General features: G+C 38.4%; 1 protein-coding gene across 12 annotated transcripts in view; it reads left to right on the forward strand.

Moving 5' to 3' along the window:
* Window positions 1-255: 255 nt before the first annotated feature.
* Window positions 256-20319, forward strand: part of Picalm (phosphatidylinositol binding clathrin assembly protein) — an 82379-nt gene continuing 62315 nt past the window's right edge. For all 12 annotated transcript variants that reach the window (XM_055623103.1, XM_055623111.1, XM_055623106.1 and 9 more), the window contains exon 1: window positions 256-479. In XM_055623103.1, the coding sequence (XP_055479078.1) occupies window positions 350-479 (130 nt within the window). In that variant the 5' untranslated portion in view covers window positions 256-349. The remainder of the gene's footprint in view (window positions 480-20319) is intronic.

Below are 20319 nucleotides of genomic sequence, written 5' to 3' on the forward strand. Positions count from 1 at the left end.
GGGCCAGCCCGGAAAGCTCCGAGGAGGAGCCTGGCGCCGCCATTTTCCTGCAGCCGCCTGTCCTTCTTGCCCGGCCCGGCTCCAGCTGACCAGGGAAGGGGTGGGCCGAGGCTGAGGCGCGGGGTCCCCGGAGCGCCCCGACTTGGTGTGGGAGCCCCCGGGGGACACGCGAGCCGGGGCTCTCCGGGCGGGTGGCGGCGCGCGGCCCTGAGCCCCGCCCCAGGCCGGCAGGCGGGCCGGGAGCCGGTGGGGGTAGGGGGTCCGGTGGGGGGTGGGGACCCTCGGACGCTTGGGGGGTCCCAGGCCCCGGCGGCTGCCGAGCGGAAGGGGTGGCGGACGAGCCGCAGACATGTCCGGCCAGAGCCTGACGGACCGAATCACCGCGGCCCAGCACAGTGTCACTGGCTCCGCGGTATCCAAGACGGTATGCAAGGCCACGACCCACGAGATCATGGGCCCCAAGAAGAAGCACCTGGACTGTGAGTGGAGCCCCCGCCGCACCCCCTCCCGCCTCCTCTCCATCCCTCTCCTCTCCCTCTCGGGCTGCCTCTTCCCTCCCTGCGTCTTGTCTGCACGGCGGCCCCTCTGCCTAGTCGAGCCGTGTGTTCTTTTCTGCTTCCATCACACCTGCCTCCAACGGCCTCTCCTCTCCATAGGGAAACGAGACAAGCCCTGCCCTCCGCAGATCCGCCGAGACCCTTGCCCCCTGGCCCCTGGCAGCACCAGTCCCCCCTGGCGCTCCACCCAGCTCCTCACCCAAACTCCTCTCCCAGCCACTGCAGCCTTTTGCCCTTCCATCCCACCCGTCCCGTGCCTCCTCGCCGCCCTCGGCTCAGTGTCTCCCGCTAGCTCTGGGACTCACCGCCCCATTGTTCCCCCGTTAGCTCTTTTTCGGGTTCCCTACTAACGGCTTGGTGGGCCCAGATTTCTGTCATTTCGCAGCCCTTGAAGTGGTCCCTACTTTCCTAGATTTTCTCCCCATTCCTTTCCTACCTTACTGTCTACCTTTTGGGTTATCTTTACCTCTGTAGCACCCGTTAAGTCCCTTTGACTTTCTGTCACCTTCTTCCTTCAGTACTATACCCGGTTACTCGGCTTTTATTCCATTTACGTTTGTGGAGAGTAGAAACAAAGGGATTCGGTGTGGTGTTCCGAGGAAAGCTTTGTGGGAAGTTACTATTTTTATTTGTCATCATTATATTGTCTGAGTTTTTAAGTTGCGTGAGTTGTGCATGTCCGACTTTCCCTTTTTTAATTCAAACTGGGATATGGAAAAGGGCTTTGCTGGTTTTGGTATCGGTTCCTGGAACTGTTAACAGTGGCGGTTTGAATTTAGAATTAGAAGCTTGAGTGTGAAGTGTTGGGATTTGAAATAGACTGATAAATTTAAGTACAAATAATCGGGTTTGGAAACGTTTTAGTTTATACTGGTTGTATTTTTGGATTACTACGCTTAGGAGCACTAATTTAGGAATAGTTAAATAGAGCAAACGCCTCCCAATTGTTTTCTAACCTGGGAGCCACCTGTAAAAGCACCTCCTTTTTCTTGTTGCTCCTTTGCCCCAGGGTACAAAGCTCAGTGGATCCTTCAGTTCTTGAGTCAGTGGAACGTTTCAGGAAAAAAATAGGGATATAGTCACCGATAGTAAATTCTCTTTTTAAATGACTCCCGGACACATTAGCTGAACTGACTTTCATCATACATGAAAGTTTCTTTGCCCTGTGAAGCAAGAGTGAGCTTGTCCTGAACGGGAATTCGCTGTAAGGAATCTTGTTTCTCATTTGGACTTTGGCTGTGAGGTTTGCACTTAAAAAAAATACAGTGTGTGAATTCTTCTAAGATACATTGCTCACGAAGTGCTGTTAGAACAAGTTATTGCCACAGACAAACCCATTATTCATTGTGATTTGTTCCCTAGCTGTGGAAAAGTTTTATAAAAAGTCATCATCTTTGCTGGCCGAGGTACTCAGGCTGCTTTTTAACTGCCTTTCCCTGTTTAGAAAGTGGAAGATATATTTAAATGGCCTATAAACATTGTTTGGGATAGTGTGACTGAATTGCAAATGGGTTTTGAAAGTATATAATATTTGGAGTTGACATTTCTGTTTACATCCTTTTCAAAGACTACCCACGGGATCTTTTTCCCCTTCCCCTTCCAAGCTTGTCTCAAATTTGCCTGGCTTTGAACTTGAGACCATCCTTCTGCCTCAGGACTCCTGTCAAATGCTACAATGGTTCAGTGGTATACAATACCACTATTTGTTTCAGTGCTGTGTTTGTAGTTTTTCATTTGTTTTTTGTTGTGTTGTGGAGGGGCAGACGATACTTGGGAATATATGAAGTGGTTTTCTTTAACTCAAAATGATAAATTATAACAACAGCTACAGCATTGAAACCTTTATAAAGTTTTCCTCTTCAATTGCAGCAATGATTATTGAATAAAGTTGCTATAATGGGTAGAAGATAGGCCTTTTTTGTTTTTTTTAGGTTAGAAGCAAAGGTTGTGGTTTTATCAAATTAGTGACTACTATAGATTCAAACTAGTTGGTCTTTAAGGATAATCTAATATCTATATTTTCCTCTACTACAGCTGTGTTTACAAACTTCCATACTTTTAGAGCTTAAATGTACTTGGTAATGTTTTTTAATACTAGTGTATTAAAAATAAGATGTCTCTGTTTCTTCTTAATGAGCTTTTAAAACAGTGACACTTTTCCCTTTAGTATAAAACTGTTTCTCAGTAATATTTTAGTAAAATCTCACTAATGATTGGGTTACAACTCTCCTTTCACATTTTAACATGCTTTGGAAAGTGATTCACAGGAAATTTTTGATGTCAATGCCATGAACTTCAGGGTATATAATGTATAATAGAGAAATGCATCATTTCAAGTAATTTTTGTTTAAGTAATTTTTCCCCCTTAAGAATTTTTCTCTGGATCTCTGTGAACTTGAGGCCAGCCTGGTATTCTATAGAGCGAGTTTCAGGATAGCCATGACTACACAAGAGAAACCTGGTCTTGAAAAACCAAAGAAAAAAAAATTATTATTTTTTTTTTTTTAATTTTTAAAGCTTAGTGCTCTTATGCCTTGTAATGTCTTCGGCTACTAAGGTCTGCTTCTTTGAACTTATTAGAAACATTTTCATTTTAAAATGGTAGCATTTAAGCCAGGCGGGAGGCAGAGGCAGTTGGATTTCTGTAGGCCAGCTTGCTCTACAAAGCAAGTCCAGGACAGCAAAAGCTCCACAGAGAAACCCTATCTTGGAAAAACCAAACCAAACTAAAACCTTCTAACTGGTAGCATTTAACAGAAATATGCCTAGTAATTTGCCTGTTTGCCTTTCCTACAAATCCTTTAGCATGAAGAAGTGGCTTTTGTATACTTCCCTTTGCAAGATCTTTCCATATTAGGAGGTGATTATTGTCCATACATTAGGAGTCAATTCATACTATATGTTATGCTTTTTAAAGATATTTTTGGCTTGTAGGTGTATTAGTACATAAAAACATTTACTAATGTTCTTACTGTGAAGTATTTAAACTTGAGAAATAAACATGATTTCCACTTAATTTCAGGCTTCTAATGGTCATTTATAATCAAGATAGACGAGCATAACCCTTAAATTTTCAGGCACAGCTATCTCCTCCCCCAAATCCACAGCTGTTCAAGTCCTTTGTATAAAGTGTATAGTGTTTGCGTGCAACCTACACATCCTCCTGTATATTTTAAAGCATTTCCATTACTTTATATCTGCTATGATATAAATGCTATGTAAACAATTGTGTATTGACTAGGGAATAATAAATATAAAAATAAATAAATATAAAAATAAGTGTGTGTAGTTCAGATGGAAGTTGTTTTGTTTTGTCTTTCAAGACAGGGTATTTCTCTGTAGCCTCGGATGTCCTGGACTGGCTTTGTACATGAGGCTGACCTCTGCCTGCCTCTACCTCCGAAAGTGCTGGGATTACAGGCTTGTGCCATCATGCTCAGCTATCAGATGCAAGTTTTTTACCAAATTTTTTTGTATCTATTGTGGAACCCATGTAAACACAGGGCCAACTCCAACTGTAATACATGTCATAAAGGAGAATATTTTTTTTTTGTGTGTGTGTGTGTGTGTGTGTGGTTTGGTTTTTTGAGACAGGGTTTCTCTGAGTAGCCTTGGCTGTCCAGGACTCACTTTGTAGACCAGGCAGGCCTCTAAGAAGAGATCCACCTGCCTCTGCCTCCCTGAGTGCTGAGATTACAGGTGTGTGCCACTGCTCCCAGCTGGAGAAATTTTTTAAAAAGAAATTTTAATTTATTATAATTTACTCACTTTGTATCCCAGCTGTAGCCCCCTCCCAATCCCTCCCTCCCTCCCTCCCTCTTCTCCCATGCTCCTCCCCCAGTCCACTGATAGGGGAGGTCCCCCTCCCCTTCGATCTGACCCTAGCCTATCAGGTCTCACCAGGATTGCCAATGCAGGCAATCGTCCTTAGAGAAGCTCTTAAGAGCACTGACATTCATTCTTTTTAGCTGTTCTATTTGTAATCATTACCAAATAAATTCTAAAACATTTTTAAAAAGTGATTATATTTAAGGAATGCTTAATAATATAAATGGTGAATTAGAATCATGTTTCTTAGGTATATCATATGTATCTTATGTGGAAAAAGTTAAAGCATGTTTTAGTTTAGAGGTGCAATTGAGAAATGAAACACTTCATAGTGATTTGACTACTTTCTTGTATTTTTCACGTTTAGATTGGCATGGAAATCTTTGTAACCCAGGTTGGTCTTGAACCCACAATCTTGCCTCTGCCCCCTGAGAAATGGGCTTGGTAACAATCGTGCACCTCCATGATTGCCTGCAAAGCATTTTAATGAGATACATTGATGTCTTACAATATTGCTTAAAAATTCTAGTTGTCAAAATTGATTTAATTTATAATAGGGTTTGAATCTAGGGCTCTACCACTGAGCTATATACTCAGGCCTCTTCTTACTTTTTGTTCTTGAGACAGGGTGGCATTGATTTTTTTTTTTTAGCCCAGGTAGACCTTGAACTTGTGACCCTCCTTCCTCAGCTTTCTGGGTGTTGTGATTATAGGCCTGTGCCAACAGGCCCAAAGTTTTGCTCTAGTTTAAAAGTATTTACTTGGACCTTGACCATTATTTAGAATATTTAAATAAAAGTTTACAATAATTCATAGAAAGTTCCACACATTTATTTCCTTTAGTTTCAAAGTGTTTAATTTTATTGTTTTTTAAGACTCAAATAAGTAACAAACAGAGTATAAAGGTTTCTTGGAAAGTGGTTGTAGTCCTACCCTGAAAAGGTGGCCTTAGACTTTGAAAGTAAAGTTTCTGTATTTGCTCTTCCTGTTCTTTTGGTGGCTAAAGTGGCATTTCCGTTACTTTGTGTTCTGTCTCATTGTGTTCCTAGCTGAAGTGCTTTATGTATTTCTCTAGAGAATTGCAATTTTGAGTATGACCTTTTAGAATTTTCTGTGTTCATTGTTCTTTTCATGAGGAATTGTTCTGTTAGATTTGATTTATGAAGTCATTTAAAAAGTTATATTGATGAACCTAAACTTTTGCATTAAAATTATATTCAGAGTTTTGATTTGCTGGATTTTGTTTTAATACTAAGGATTTTTTATGTATTTGTAGGTAGTTGGTGTATAGCATTTGTGCTTATGCTAGTTTTGTCTATTCTTATTTTTTGAAACAGGGTCCCATGTAGACCAGGCTAACCTCAAACTCACTGTGTAAGCTGGTGATAACCTTAAAATTTCCCAAGTGCTAGGACTGTGGGCATGTGCCACCATACCTTTAACTGATGAATATTTTTATTGTATGTGTTTTTTTTTTTAATTTTTATTATTGTGTTTATTGTATTATGGGCACCTTACGTTTATTAAGTAGTTCTCTTTTCAGTAACTTCATATGGGAGGCTTTGTTTCTCTGTAAGGTCACATCCAGGAAGATGTGGGTGGGTGTTGACCTCAAGTCTAGCATTGGAATATGTCAAGGTTTCAGTGATTTCTATGTAATTATCTATCCCAGAAAAATGAGTATTTGAGCACTGTTCATTCAGTTCATAGGAAGGGTTAAATCTTATAGGCACGTTCCCACATGTCTTTTACTGTCAAAAACCCTGATTAAAATGGTACATTTGTATAATTGGTAACTTATTTTAATACATCACCACCCCCCAAAGGAAACAGTTCAGATTAGAATTCATTCTTGCTCTTGCCCATTCTATAGGCTTGGGCAAATATACGCATATATCCACTATATATTACATTGTATATAGAATTAGTTTGACTGTGCTGAAATGCTTTGTGGTTTTCCAAAACCCCTTGAGCCCTTGATCTTTCACTGTCATGTTAGCTTTACTTGTTTTAGAAAGCCATTTGATTGGGATGTTGCCCTTTCACATTGGGATTTTTCACCCGGTACACTTTAGATGATCCTGCCTTTACATGGCCGATCACAGCTCGTTTCCTTTAAATACTGAATAATATTTTGTTGTACCATGGATTATTTCTTTATTCTCTTACTGGTTCTGTCCAAGTTTCACCAATTATGATTTAACCTCTTTCTAGCATATGTGTTGCAGTATGTTTTGTTTTGTGAGAAACTGCTAACCCATTTCCCAAAGTCACCTTACCACTTTTTATTCCTACCAGTAATGGATGAGAACTATTCACATCCTGTCATGCATTTGATGTTTTCATTTCATTGTGCATTGGACCACTCTTGTAGGTGAGTGGTAGTGTCCATACGGTTCCCTTACAGGATGTTAGTAGATCTTTGAGGTTTCTGCTGTTAAAGTCTTTGACCCTTCTTAAATGTCACATTTTTTTTTGTTGTTGTTTCTTACTGCATTTTTATAGATGGCTTTTGTTTTTTATGTTTGGATAATTGACTTTTCTCAAATATTTTGCAAATATGCTGTGGCTAGTCTTTTTGTTTTGTTTTGGTTTTTTTCTTTTGATAGTTTCTTGCAGAAAGCAGAAAATTTTAGTTTCAGTATCTAGTCTAGAGGATTCGAATGACTTTCACAGTGGTTGCATATTAGATACCTCCATATCAGATATTTACATTGCAATTCATAATAGCACAATTATAGTTATGAAGTAACAATGAAATAATTTATGGTTGAGAATTACCACAACATGAGGGACTATATTAACGGGTTGTAGCGTTAGGAATGTTGAGAACCATTGGTCTAGACCATCACTTCCTCTTGGATTATTCCTTCAAGTTGTTTCTAAAAAGTAATCACCAAATGCAAAGTCAATTAGATTACTCCCCATATTGTCTTGCAGAAACTTTGTTTTGTATTTTTCATTTGGTTCTTTCATCAATGTAAGCTGGTTTTTGTAACAAGTGTATGGTCTGGGTCATTCATGATTTCTTATATATGGATGTGCTCATTTGTTCTCATACCACAGACCTGGTTTTTGCTTCTTTGTTGGCAGTGATTCTTCAGGTATGAACCAAGGAGTCTGATAGGAATCCTGGGAATCTCTTACAACCTTCAGCAAGTTTGTGGGGTCAAAACTCAGTATTCATATCCTAAGATATAACTTCTCTTCTCTATTTTTGTTCAGTAGAGTTTTCCAGAGGCTTGTGCTGTGTGGTTATTGCAACTGGTTGAATGTATTAGCAAACCATAAGAGTGTGACTCTTTTGTCAAGCCATCTGGTAAAGACTTTTACAAAAAGTGTTCCCTTCTAATGCTACTCTTTTAAATTATAAATGTTTCATAAAACCTGTTAATACAATGAATAGATTTTGTTGTTTCTAAATGAATAAATTTAAAATGGCTCAGTTTTAATTTCTGACAATAAGTACTTATAGAGAAAACTCACAAAAAGGCTCTTTAGGGTCCTCAGTTTTTATACATATAAAGGTATCAAAACTAAAATCCACACTTTGGGGAAGGATATTAGGGAGGAAGTAAATGTTACTCCTGGAGAAATTTGATGTACAAAAGAGTTTTAAAAGAGATTTGTTATTTTTAGTTATGCCTGTCTGAGTCTAAACACAAGTAAGTATTCCCACAGAGGCCAGAAGCCTTGGAGTCCCTTGAAGCAGCAGTCCTAGGCTATCGTGAGAGGTCTGACATGGGTGCTGAGGACTGAATTCAGGTCCTCTGAAAGAACAGTAAGCACTTTAAATAAAACATTTCACCGCATATGTTTCTTGTGGAGTCTAAGCTCTGAATGCCTTGTAAATGTTTCACTGAATACACACTCTTAATCATTGGGCCATCTCTCCAGTACATTTACCACCAAGTTTATGTTGTCAGAACGGACATACTGTTGGGGTTTATGTGAAAAGTTTTTTGTATAGAACAGGAATGTCCGTTTTGTTTTTGTTTTCCTGGCTGTTCTATCTCTTCATGGTACCAAACTTAGCAGCCCTTTGAGTGTTCAGTAAATAGTGAGTGAACATACGCCTTTGTAGTTCCATGAAAAGTTTGTGGAAACAGCATAGAGATCTGTTATACTGGTCTAAGAATATTTTCCTTATGACCACTTACTTGTAGTAAATCATAGTTATCTGGTGATAACATCATTAAGACATGTAACATATTGCTGTGGGTTTCTTAGTTCTCAAAAGCCCTTTGGGGCTTTGTATTAGTTTAGTTGTTGGTTGGTGATGAGTTAGAGACATTTTAACGAGTAAAACTCTCGGTTATGGCTGCTCAGTTGGAAGGAGGTATTAAAATGCACATCTTGAAGGTTGTTCTTGAAAGTAGAAGTACAGTTTTAAGTATGAAGTAGGGATCCAAAACTAGATCTGAAATGTTTAAGTCCCTTCTTAGCACTACTCCAAGGAAGTGCTAATCATATTGGCCTCTAAGGGAATAACTGTGTGATAGGATATCTATCTAACAAAGGAGAAATACTTGCAAAAATGGAATAATTGTTTTTTGAAGGAATCTGAGATAAAGATTAGGAGAGCTAGTGCTGTTAGTGAAAATATTACTAAATCTGGAACCTTCAGTTTTTGCCAGGGATTGATGGAAAGTTTTCTCTGAAACCTGGAAATTCTAATCTTAGAAATGTGCTAGAATCTGTAGCAGCAACTTATTACTTGAAAGAGTCGTAGGGGCCGGAAATTCTTCAAGAATAGTTCTTCCAAGTAATGGGTAAGAAAGTTGGGCATTTTTCAAACAACTTTCCTTACTCCAGATTGCAGGTTTTTCAAGACAGGGTTTCTCTGTGTAGCCTTGGCTATCCTGAACTCACATTGTAGACCAGGCTGGCCTCAAACTCAAAGCTATCCTCCTGTCTCTGCCTCCCTGGGTGCTGGGATTACAGACCTGTATCACCATGCCAGGCTGTATTTTAATGTGTATATTTGTATTGATTTTGGGTATTACGTGGCTGTAACTTCTGAGAACAAGAAAGAGACCTGGGGGCGGGGGGGGGGGGAGAACTTGCTGGTAATAAAATTAGCTATCTTGTGAGTGCTTAAAAAAAATACTATATTTTAAACATCTAATATGTAAAAATATCTGTGTACTTTAACTACACACCAACAAATAATAGGGGGTGCTTATAGACAGAATTAATAATTTTTGACACACTTCCAAGTACTTGTTTACAGAAATTTCATTTGTTTATTGTATTAAGTAGTTTAAAGTATTACATTTAACTAATCCTAAAGTGGCATGAAGGGGATTGTGAGGCAGTGTATATGTATGTCTCAAATGTTGTCTTTACAATTTTTAGTTGAGAGAGAATTTTATAGTTGTTAAATTGAGACGTAGTTCACATTTTCCTACAGCTTACTGTTTCAAAGTGTTCAGTGGTGTGAATTCATGACATTTATGTACCTATCACTATTTTCTAGCTCTAGAACATTTTTTATCTCCTACAAAGAAATAATAGTCATTGCCAGTCTCTTCACCCCTATCATAACTCAAAATCTGTTGTGTCTGTTCTAAGCATTTCATGTCAGTAAAGCATAGCATATGATCTTTGCTTCAGTATCTGTCACTTAGTATAAGGCTTTGCTGGTTCATTCGTGCTGTAGTAATGACAATATCTCCTTCTTAGAAAGGAGTCATTTTTCCCTTGTATAGACATGTTGCATTTTGTTTGGCTGTTCATTCATCATTGGACAATTTGGCTACTCTTTGGTTGCAAACAGTGCTGTGAACATTTGTGTGATTGTGTTAAATTCTCTTGAGTATGTATCTGGCAGTAACATTGCTAGGTTTTACGGCAATTTCGTAAACTTTTTGAGGATTAAATTCTAAAGTTTTCCATGACATCTGTTCTGCTTTATAGTACTGTTGGCAATGTATGGAAGTTTCATTTTCTCCGTGTTCTTACTAACACTTATTTGTGGGTTTTGTTTGCTGCTTTTAATGTAGTTGTCATAGTATAGATACATACGTGAAGTATATTTCATCGTGATCTTGGTCTATAGTTCCCTAGAGATGGATTAGTTGCCATCTCTTCTTGTTTGTTTTGAGACAAGGTCCCACTGTGTAGCCCCAGTTAGCCTCAAACTCATTGTGTTAGCCTTCCTAGTGTTGGCATTACAGGTACGCACCACCACTCCTACTAGCAAAGTCACCACGTGGCCCTTTATTTCTGGTATCTCTCACTTGACATCCTTTAACATCTCTTGTTTATTGAGTGTTGGTATATCTTTGGAAAAATGTATATTTATAAACAATGCTTTGAACATGGTTCCTTATATAGAAGAGTACTGTGCTTTTTACAGTTTGGATAGTGTGGGGTTTTAAATTTTTTTATTTTCTGTGGCATATGCTTTTCCATTTAAAAAATTTTTTAGTGTGTCTCTGAGGAATGCTTGCTGCCACACCTATCATACTGCCTATGTGGAGGTGAGAGGATAGCTTTCAGGAGTTGCTTCTCTCCCTCTTGTCTGTCATTTTTTTTTTTTTTTTTCCAAGAAAGGGTTTCTTTGTGCAGCTGTAGCTATCACTGAACTCTGGATCAGGCTGGCCTTGAACCTTGAACTCACAGAGATCCACCTGCCTCTGTCTCCAGGGTTGTGGGATTAAAGGTTTGTGCTACCAACGCCAGTTCCTCTTTTGTTTCTTTTGCTCTCCTCTGCACACTTCAGGTGAACTGGCCTGGGAGCTTTTTGACAATTAGCTTTTTGACAGCATCTTGTCATAGGAGTGTTGGGACAACAGATGCCACTCTGGGGGTTTTGGAGATTGAGCTCAGGTTCTCAGGTTTTTATGGCAATCAGTTTTACCCACTGAGCCACCTCTCCCTCTGTCTTTCTACTTTTTGATAGTGCTCTTTGATAGACAGAAGTATTTAATTTTGGTAAACATCTATTTCTTCTGGTTGTTAGTGCTATCATAGCTCAAGAAACCGTTGGCTAATTCAAAGTCATGAGAATTTACGCTCGTCTTCTAGCAGTTTTCATTTTTACGTTTAGGATTGATCACTTTTGAACTGATTTTTATATATGGTATGAAGATGTGTCTTAATCTAGCTTTTTGCTACTTTAAAAGAACATTGAATAATTTATAAAAGAAATAAATTTATTTCTTATGGTTCTGGAGGCTGGGAAGATCAGTATTAGTGTTCCAGCGTCTGGTGAGGACCTTCTTGGTAGGTCTTAAAATGGTGGAGGGGGTATTACATGGTAAGAGCATATGAAAGCTTTTGCTTTGATAGCTGACTTACTCTCACTAGTGACGTGAACCTGTTCATGAAGGTGAGGTCCTCATGGCGTGATCCCATCTTAAAAGCATACTTCTTAGAGCTGTGTATAGAGTGGCAGGTAAGTTTCAGTTTGAGTTTCTGAGGGAGAATGGAGATCAAAGTAGGAGGCAAGGTTAAGAGGATCTAAAGATAGTTGAAAGTTGTCTTGGTTTTTTTGTTTGCTTTTTAAAACTACCCTTATTTTGCAGTCAACATGAAATCCAGTTTTACAACCTCCATGTAACGGGGAAATAGAAAGTTTTTTTCATGTTAATCTATAGTACTGGCCATAGTTTCTTGATGAATGAATGGAATTATTTGGCTCAAACATTCTCAGTTGGATGGACCACTTGATCGGTATGTTTTCAGGTTCTGAGTTATCTATGTAGCATCAATAAATAGTTGTTTTTGTTCATCAGAAATGTCTTATGTTTCCCTGTAATGATACTTTTCATATCTCAAAGTTTTGGGGTTTTTTTCGGTAGCTCTTGTAATTATAATTATGGAAAGGATCCCCATGTTTTGTTTGTTTGTTTGTTGCTTTTTGTTTTTCCCATGCCAAATGCAGCATGGGACAAGTATGCCAGCTGGGTCAAGTAGAGTTGAGAAGTTCCACGAACTAGTATTGAGTAGTGATCTTACGAAAGGAAGGGAAAGATTGCCAGAAGAACAATAGTGTTTGCTGTGTCAATGATTTGTTTAAACATTTTTCTTTTCAGACTCAAGTAAATTTTTATTCTGCTCTGAGAGTAAAGGAATGGCGGAAATTGGGAAATGTACATTTGGATTTAGTTCATGTAAAACTAGGGCAGTTTGACACAAAAGTGTGAAAATAAATGTGCCAGGGCCTACCTGTTGTTGATATATATATTTTTTAAAACAGTTTTGTTAGTAAAGTGTTTCGACCTTTCTGCTTTCCAGGATAATGGGCTTATTAGTCGTTGAAAGTGAATTCTAGGTAGTCCTTTGGTTAGTTCCAATAGTTTGTATCTTGTGGTAGAATATAAGATCTTAATATTTGTGTGCTGTGATACAGAGTATTGGCAAAATACTTAAAGTATAAATAGAAATGAAGGTAGGAAGACTGCAACAGTATTTGAATGTTAAACAAGTGCTTTATTTCGAAGTGGTGTTCTTTGGGCCTGTAAGGGTCTGAAGTAATTGACTTAAGGCCAGATTGTAGAAGGAGTTGAATTTTAACCACACACCTTTAGTTAGAGGTTGTTGCTTGGTAGCTTTGGTCAAATTGTACCACTGTTAGAGCCACTGTGTATTCTTTTTTGTCAGCCTGAAAATGGGAAAAGAAAGCTTTGCTTACTCTGAAGCTAAATTTAATCTCTCTCTCTTTTGTATACTAGAAGCTTGTACTAGATTATGGTCTCAAGCCTTTGTTTTTTTAATTAAAATTTTATTTTTTATATTACAGTTTATTTAGTTTGTATCCCAGTTGTAGTCACCTCTCTCATTCCCTCCCAATCCTACCCTTCCTCCCCTCCCTCTCTCATGTCCTCCTATGCCCCTCTCCAAGTCCACGGATAGGAGAGGTCCTCCTCCCCTTTCCTCTGACCCTAGCTTATCAGGTCTCATCAGGACTGGCTGCATTGCCCTCCCCTGTGCCCTGGCAAGGCTGCTTCTCCCTCAGGGGGAGGTTATCAAAGGGCCAGGCACTGAGTTCATGTCAGAGACAGTCCTTGTTCCCCTTACTAGGGCACCCACTTGGAGACTGAGCTGCCATGGACAACATCTGTGCAGAAGTTCTAGATTATATCCATGTATGGTCTTTGGTTGGAGTATCAGTCTCAGAAAAGACCCCTGTGCCCAGATATTTTGGTTCTGTTGTTCTCCTTGTGGAGCTCCTGTCCTCTCCAGGTCTTATTATCTCCCTCTTCTTCTTTGTTTTGTGTTTCTTTGAGACAGTGATATATAGCTCTAGTTGACCTGCTAATTTTTATATTTAGCTCAGGTTGTTCTCAAACTCAATCCATCTGTCTCAGCCTCCTGAATATTGGCATTATAGGTGACCCTACTAAGCTAGGCTATTTTGTTTTGAGACAAGTTTTCAGTAATTGCCCAAGCTGGTCTCAAATTTGGGATTTCTCCTTCCTCAGCCTTCCCAGGATAACAGATAACATAGTTCTGGGCCAGACTTGAAATTTTGACTAATTCTAATATCTGTATGTACTTAGTATTATTTTATTGTATTCTTGTACTGTATACTGTTGCTTGTTTCACTTTTTGATATTATTATAGATTATTATTAATAGTGCACTGACAAATACTGCATTATTTAGGGGTGGATTTCTGTCTTCCAGGTGAATGAGATCATTGAAGAACAACAAAAGGCTATATACCTAGTTTTGACCTAAATGCAAAGATTTCCTTTCCTTCCCTCCCTCTCTTGCTTCCTTCCATATGACCAGATCTCAATATGTAGCCAGATGCCTCTGTTTCCTGATTGCTGGGTTGAAAGCATGTACCACTATGCTTGGCGAGGTAAAAGTTGAGGAAACCTCAGTATTACAGAGCTGGATAAAATTAGGATACAGTGAATACACAGTAGGACTGCTAAGATTTGGGGTTTTTCTCTATATCTTTAGCATTGACATGTGTTAACATCCTTATAAAACCTATAAAATCTTTTTAGTAGTCCTGTTCTAGTTTATAAAGATGATGCACACTTTTTTTGTTTTTTCAAGATCGTAGCCTTGGTTGTCCTGGGCTCACTTTGCACATCAAGCGGGCTTCGAACTCACATTGATCTGCCTGCCTCTGCCTCCCTGAGTGCTGGGACCACAGGAATGCACCACCTTGCTTGGATGGTGTTGCACACCTCTAATCCCATCACCCAGGAGTTAGAGATAGAGGCAGGCGATTTCTAGGGGTTCAAGGCCAGCCTCTAGAGTTTCAGGACAGTTAGGGCTATATAGTGAAACTGTGTTAGTTCCTTACCCTTAAAAAATAAAGAATACATTGACATTTATCCATTTAATTTATTCATCTTGCAGTGCTGGGGATTGAACCCAGAACCTCAGTGCATCCTAGGCAAGCATTCCTACTACCATGATATGACCCTAGTCTTACCTGTTTTCTTTTTGGTCAGAATACATTTAACTTTCAGATGATAAAAAGAACCTTAACTGGAAGTTTGGAGAAGCTCTTTAGCACACAGAAAACTTTTAAAGACTGGGAAATAGGAAACTTCTTTGAGAAATATAATTTCTGTAAATATGTAAGGTCCTATTTGGAAATTACTTTAAGAGGGACCTCCCCCTGTGGAGTATTTAGGTACTAGCCTTCTCTGTATGACCTTAGGAAATCCATTACTCAGCTTTCTTATTTTCTAAATTGTTTTCTTCCTCTGCTATGATGTGATGCTATATTTCTGCCTTTTTAGATTTTTTTTTCCTTCGCTTTGGAAACTATCATCGTAACCTTTGGAAACTATAGTCACAGACAGTTTGTCTACTAGCTCTTGGTTTGTTTTCCATCAGTATTCAGTCCCATCTACTAATACATTATTAAAGAACAATTATCACAAGCCGGGAATGGTGGCACACTCCTGTAATCCTAGCACTCAGGGAGGCACAGGCAGATAGATCTCTAAGTTCAAGGCCAGCCTGGTCTACATCCTCAGTTCAGGATAGCCAAGGCTACACAGAGAAACACTGTCCCAAAAAACCAAACAACTACAACAAAAAAGCAGTTAGGGCTTTGTATTCCTTGCAACTATTGGAAGAGAGAGGAAGCATTCTTTTATGTGATTTTGTTTTAGAAAATAAATGGCTAACAAAATGTGAAATTTCTTGTACCTTTATTGAAAATATTTAAATAACATGAAACTACTTGATGATAAGAGCCTTCCTATCAGCCTCTTCAAACACATGTCATGTTTGCTTTTTAAGTTCTTACTTCAGTCACCTGGCTTGTCAAAGGATTTCTTTATTCATGCATTAGGTTGGAAGCCTTTGTTCAGTGAAGGACAAGGTTTCCCAATCCCACTTGCCCTGCCATGGGTAGCTGTTGCAATAGGATTTCTCTCCATACCTCTGCTGGGTTATTTCATTTTCATTTATTTATTTATTTTTACTCACAGCACCTATTCCTGAAAATAGAGACTGTTCTATTTATGTCTGTATCTCTTGAATTCAGAATATTAATGCTTGTTGCATAAAAGTCTTTAATAAGTATTTAATATCTTTTATGCTTGTGTTTTGTTTTTGAGAGAGGCCATCACATGAGGCTAACAATGAAGTCCTGATCTTCCTGCTTCAGCCTCTTGAGTGCTGGGATTACAGGAGTGCTCCCACTGCAATTGCTTTAAATATGCCTTTGATGATGATAATGGACTTAGGTACAGGGCTAGTGAACCATTCAGTGAGCAATTTTTAAGTGTGTCAACTTAATTGAATAGAATTAATGTTTCAGTTAGTGTTGAAAACATTCAAGTGTGATACTGATCGTAAGTTGACTTACTTATTAGTTCACAGACTTCATACCACAATTATGTTTTTGGTATTAGGAAAGGGTGATAGTAGCAATGCTTGCAACTATTTTCATAGACTAAATGATTTACGATTATTTTCTTGTAAGTTTTGGCTTTATTATAATAGAAAATTTGAAAGTATATTAGGAAAATCTTAACCCACCACCCTTTACTGTCTCTCAACAAGTAACATCTTAGAATTAGTTAAATGATGAATTACAGATTGTTGCCATAAGCCTTATTTTTATGCTTTATTTAATATCACTATGTGAATATAAGATTTGTTATTATTGAGAATCTCTAGTTTGCTTGTTGGGAAGACTGCTGCTTCTCTCTCTCTCTCTCTGTGTGTGTGTGTTGCATAAGAAATTGCATATATTTTCTTATTAATATCAGAAGGCTATATTTTAAATATCTAATTGATTGCACAGGTTTGGGTTGAAGTCTCTTGGGTTCCTGAGACATATTTAACAGAGAAAAGAATAGCTCTGACTTACTAATGCAAAACAGTTTACCTATAGTTCCTTGTGGTTTGTCGTATAGCTCAGGCTGGCTTGGAAGCTGGAATAATCCCACCTCGTCCTACCAAGTGCTTGTAGTACAAGCCTGTAGCAGGTTTAGTTTATGTTCTGTTTTTTAAGGTCTAAAATATTTTTGGACATGAGTGTAAAACATTCTATTATTTCTAGCTCCCAGAAGACCATACATTGATTTTTTTTTTTTTTCCTGAGAAGAAATATTGTATCTTTTGCCCAGGACTTTGTTGAAATTAGGAGATAAGATGGTTTTCCAGGAGTGGGAGGGTGGGGGGCAGCCTGACACAGAAGGGGAAATATGCTAATGGATAGGGAGAAGGAGGACAAAGTTTTAGGGAGGCTAGGGAAAACCCAAAACACAGCACTCTTTGGTGGGATAGCCCTCCTTAGCTACTTGTCAAATTTTCTTTCTTTCTTTTTTTTCAAGGCAGGGTTTTTCTGTATAGCTTTGGCTGTCTTTTTTTGTAGATCAGGCCATCCTCGAACTCAGTGCCCTCCACCTGCCTCTGCCTTCCAGAGTGCTGGGATTATAAGCGTGCCCAACGCACCCTGCTTACGTGTGAACTTTCACTAGGTTAAATAATAGGGTGACATTATTTTTTCTTCAAATTGGTTCACTTTTAAGGGAGAATGTAGCATGGGGACAGGTGAAAACCAGGACACTTGGTTATTCACAGTTTAGAACATGGTTTTCTCTAAATTGACCCAATTCCAAAGAACATCTTCAGGTGTTTAAATTTTTACAGTACTCTGATCTGGGTTTGCAGATAGTCTCAAACTTTGCTTCCCTTTTATTGGTCTTGGGTGGGATTTGGGAGACTACTTTCAATTTGTTTTTTCTATATGCCACCCCCTGGACTATTCCAGTTTAGAGCGTTAGTGGAGGTAAGTTTAGTACTCATAATGTATTTTTAATGGGATATTTTATTAATTAAGAATTTTACACACTGTATTTGGATCGTATTTGCCCTTCTCCGCTAATTTTCTCCCCACTTCATTTTCTCCCAGATTCACCCCTACCTGTCTGCCCACTCCCAACTTCATGTCCTCTTTTTTCTTTCAAATACGCAGTCGAGTCCAGTTTGTGCTGCCCTTACATTACTGGGTGTGGGCATCTGCAGACTGCTCAGCCAGCCTACCAGGGGTCAATAATGTATCATTGCTAGGAGATTTCAGTTTGCCTAGGAAAGTTTCTAAGTTCCTGTTTCCTTATGGGGACTGCTTTTGAGAATTAGTATCTCTGTCATCAGGCAGAGTAATTAGTGAGATTTTAAGAATACAATAGACTTTGTGATTTGGCATATAAAATTTGAATTTTATACTGTTTAATACTTAAAATGTTTTCTTTCCTGTAGGAGAGATTGTAATTCTGAAACTTCAAATCTCCAAAGAAGAGAGGAAAACACCTTTTGCTTTACCATGGATTTACTGTTACTATTTGATCTTATATCATTTTAATACTTTCATTTTGGTTTCCTGTTTAAATAAATATTTTAAAATTCTTACTTTAGGTGATGGGTTTTTATTCTATTACCATTTTGATCTTGCATTTTCTGATACATTGAAAATCGTTGTAGAAGACTTTTGAGGCAGTACTTGACAAAAATAGGGTTTCTGTATATTTTTTATTTGTAATTTGTGGCAGGGGTATGTAGGTTTGGAAATCATTGCTCCAAATTACATATAAAATAGAGCCCTAACTCCAAAGTTAAGGAAACTTATCCATGAGCCTGAACTCTTCTTGCCAGTATCTGCTGTTTCTCTGGTCAACCTGCCACCCAGTGGTAGGAATGCAGACTCATCAGAACATGCGGAAGAAGCTCAGGATGCTGTATTATTAGAGAGCTCGCACAGTAATCAGAAAGAGACATTTTGATAATGTGAGAACTGGGACTCTGATTTGAGTATATAATCATTAGATACTTTATATTTTGAAAGTGTATATTTTTTCTATAAAGTGTCTTCATAACGTTTTATGTTTTTTGTTAAGATTTTTTCTTTATATTTAGATGAAAAGACCAATGAAATAATGGCAGATTGTTTTGTTTTGTTTTGTTTGCTTGTTTTCTGAGACAAGTTTATGTGTAGCCCTGGCTGTCCCAGGTTCCCTTTGTAGACCAGGCTGGCCTCAAACTCATGGTGATCCGCCTGCCTCTGCCTTCCTGGGTGCTGGGATCGCAGGCCTGCACCACTGAGCCCAGCTAATGGTAGATAATTTTAATAGGCAGTAAATTAAGCTGATTTGAAGAAAGTGTTTTTGTTTATATTTTAAAATTTAAGGCAATTACAGAATAACTCTACTAATTAAAATAATTTCTTTTGCACTTTTAAGTATATACAGTTCTGCAAATTTGACTTATACCTAGGTGTCATTGTCCAGCTCTTAGTGTGTAATATCTCAGGGTGGCTTTGTGTACCCGTCTTCATCTAAACATGTTTTTAAGTATTTCTGTTTGAGTTCTGCTTTTCTCTGGTCTAGATGAAGGGGAGATCAGTTTTTTTTTTTTTTTTTTCTCAGATACACACCTTTTTTGGAAGTACTTGTGTCCTAGTGTTGAAATAAAGGTTTCCTATTAAGGTATTCTCTACTGTGTCACTGTAGGACAGGGTAAGAATGTGGAATACTGCAAACAAGACAGAATGATTGCTGAGTTGCTGACATAGTTATTTCAAACTATCACTGCACCAGACCTTAGACTACTTAGAATATTGCTACTTTCTGCACACATCTTCTATGTTGCACTTCACTTATTGAATCCTGGACCTCGTATGCAAGAGGCAGACAACCACTCTCATTGAACCACACCACAGCCCTCTATATTAATTTTCCTTAGGCATACTGTGCTTGGTTCTGCCAACACAATGAGGACGACATGGTGCTGCTTTTGGTAAGCTCAGTTTTAGAAGAGAGAAACTCACACATACTCATTAATGAAAGGTAGTAAGTGTTATAATTGTGATACATTCATAGAGTCAGGGAAAACTTGTCCTCACTCTCCATAATCTCCAGCTCCTGCCTTCTGTCTGAGTCTTATACATATAGATGACAATAGCCACAGTTCAAGACTATCTTTACCCTCCAAAACCTCATTTTAGAGAGCAATTATATGTTTTTGAATTTGTATAGTTACTTGCCATTAATAAGTGTTTCAAATGCACACACACACATAAGATAAATGTAATTGATTCCTGGGGCACAAACTGTCCATTCTTCTAACATTGAGGGTTTTTTTTTTTTCCCTTTGATCCTCATGTATGGCCTCAATCTCTTCAAGGTAACTAATTTTTTAAATTGTCCTTATTACTTGTGGTTGTACAGTATATTTCAAGAAAAATTTAATGTTCCTGTGTTTAGTTTTCAAAATTATTTTTCTAAAATAATTTTATAAAGATTTATTTATTATGTATACAATGTTCTGTCTGCATGTACACCTGCATGCCAAAAGAGGACACCAGATTCCATTGTAAATGGTTGTGAGACACCATAGAATTGGTGGGAATTGAACTCAGGACATCTAGAAGAGTAGTCAGTGCTCCTAATCCGAGACATCTCTCCAGCCCCTAAAATACATTTTTTTAATTTGCCTTTATT

This window comes from Psammomys obesus, unplaced genomic scaffold, assembly GCF_907164565.1.
Source record: "Psammomys obesus unplaced genomic scaffold, mPsaObe1.curated_primary_1811, whole genome shotgun sequence".
Lineage (NCBI taxonomy): Eukaryota > Metazoa > Chordata > Mammalia > Rodentia > Muridae > Psammomys > Psammomys obesus.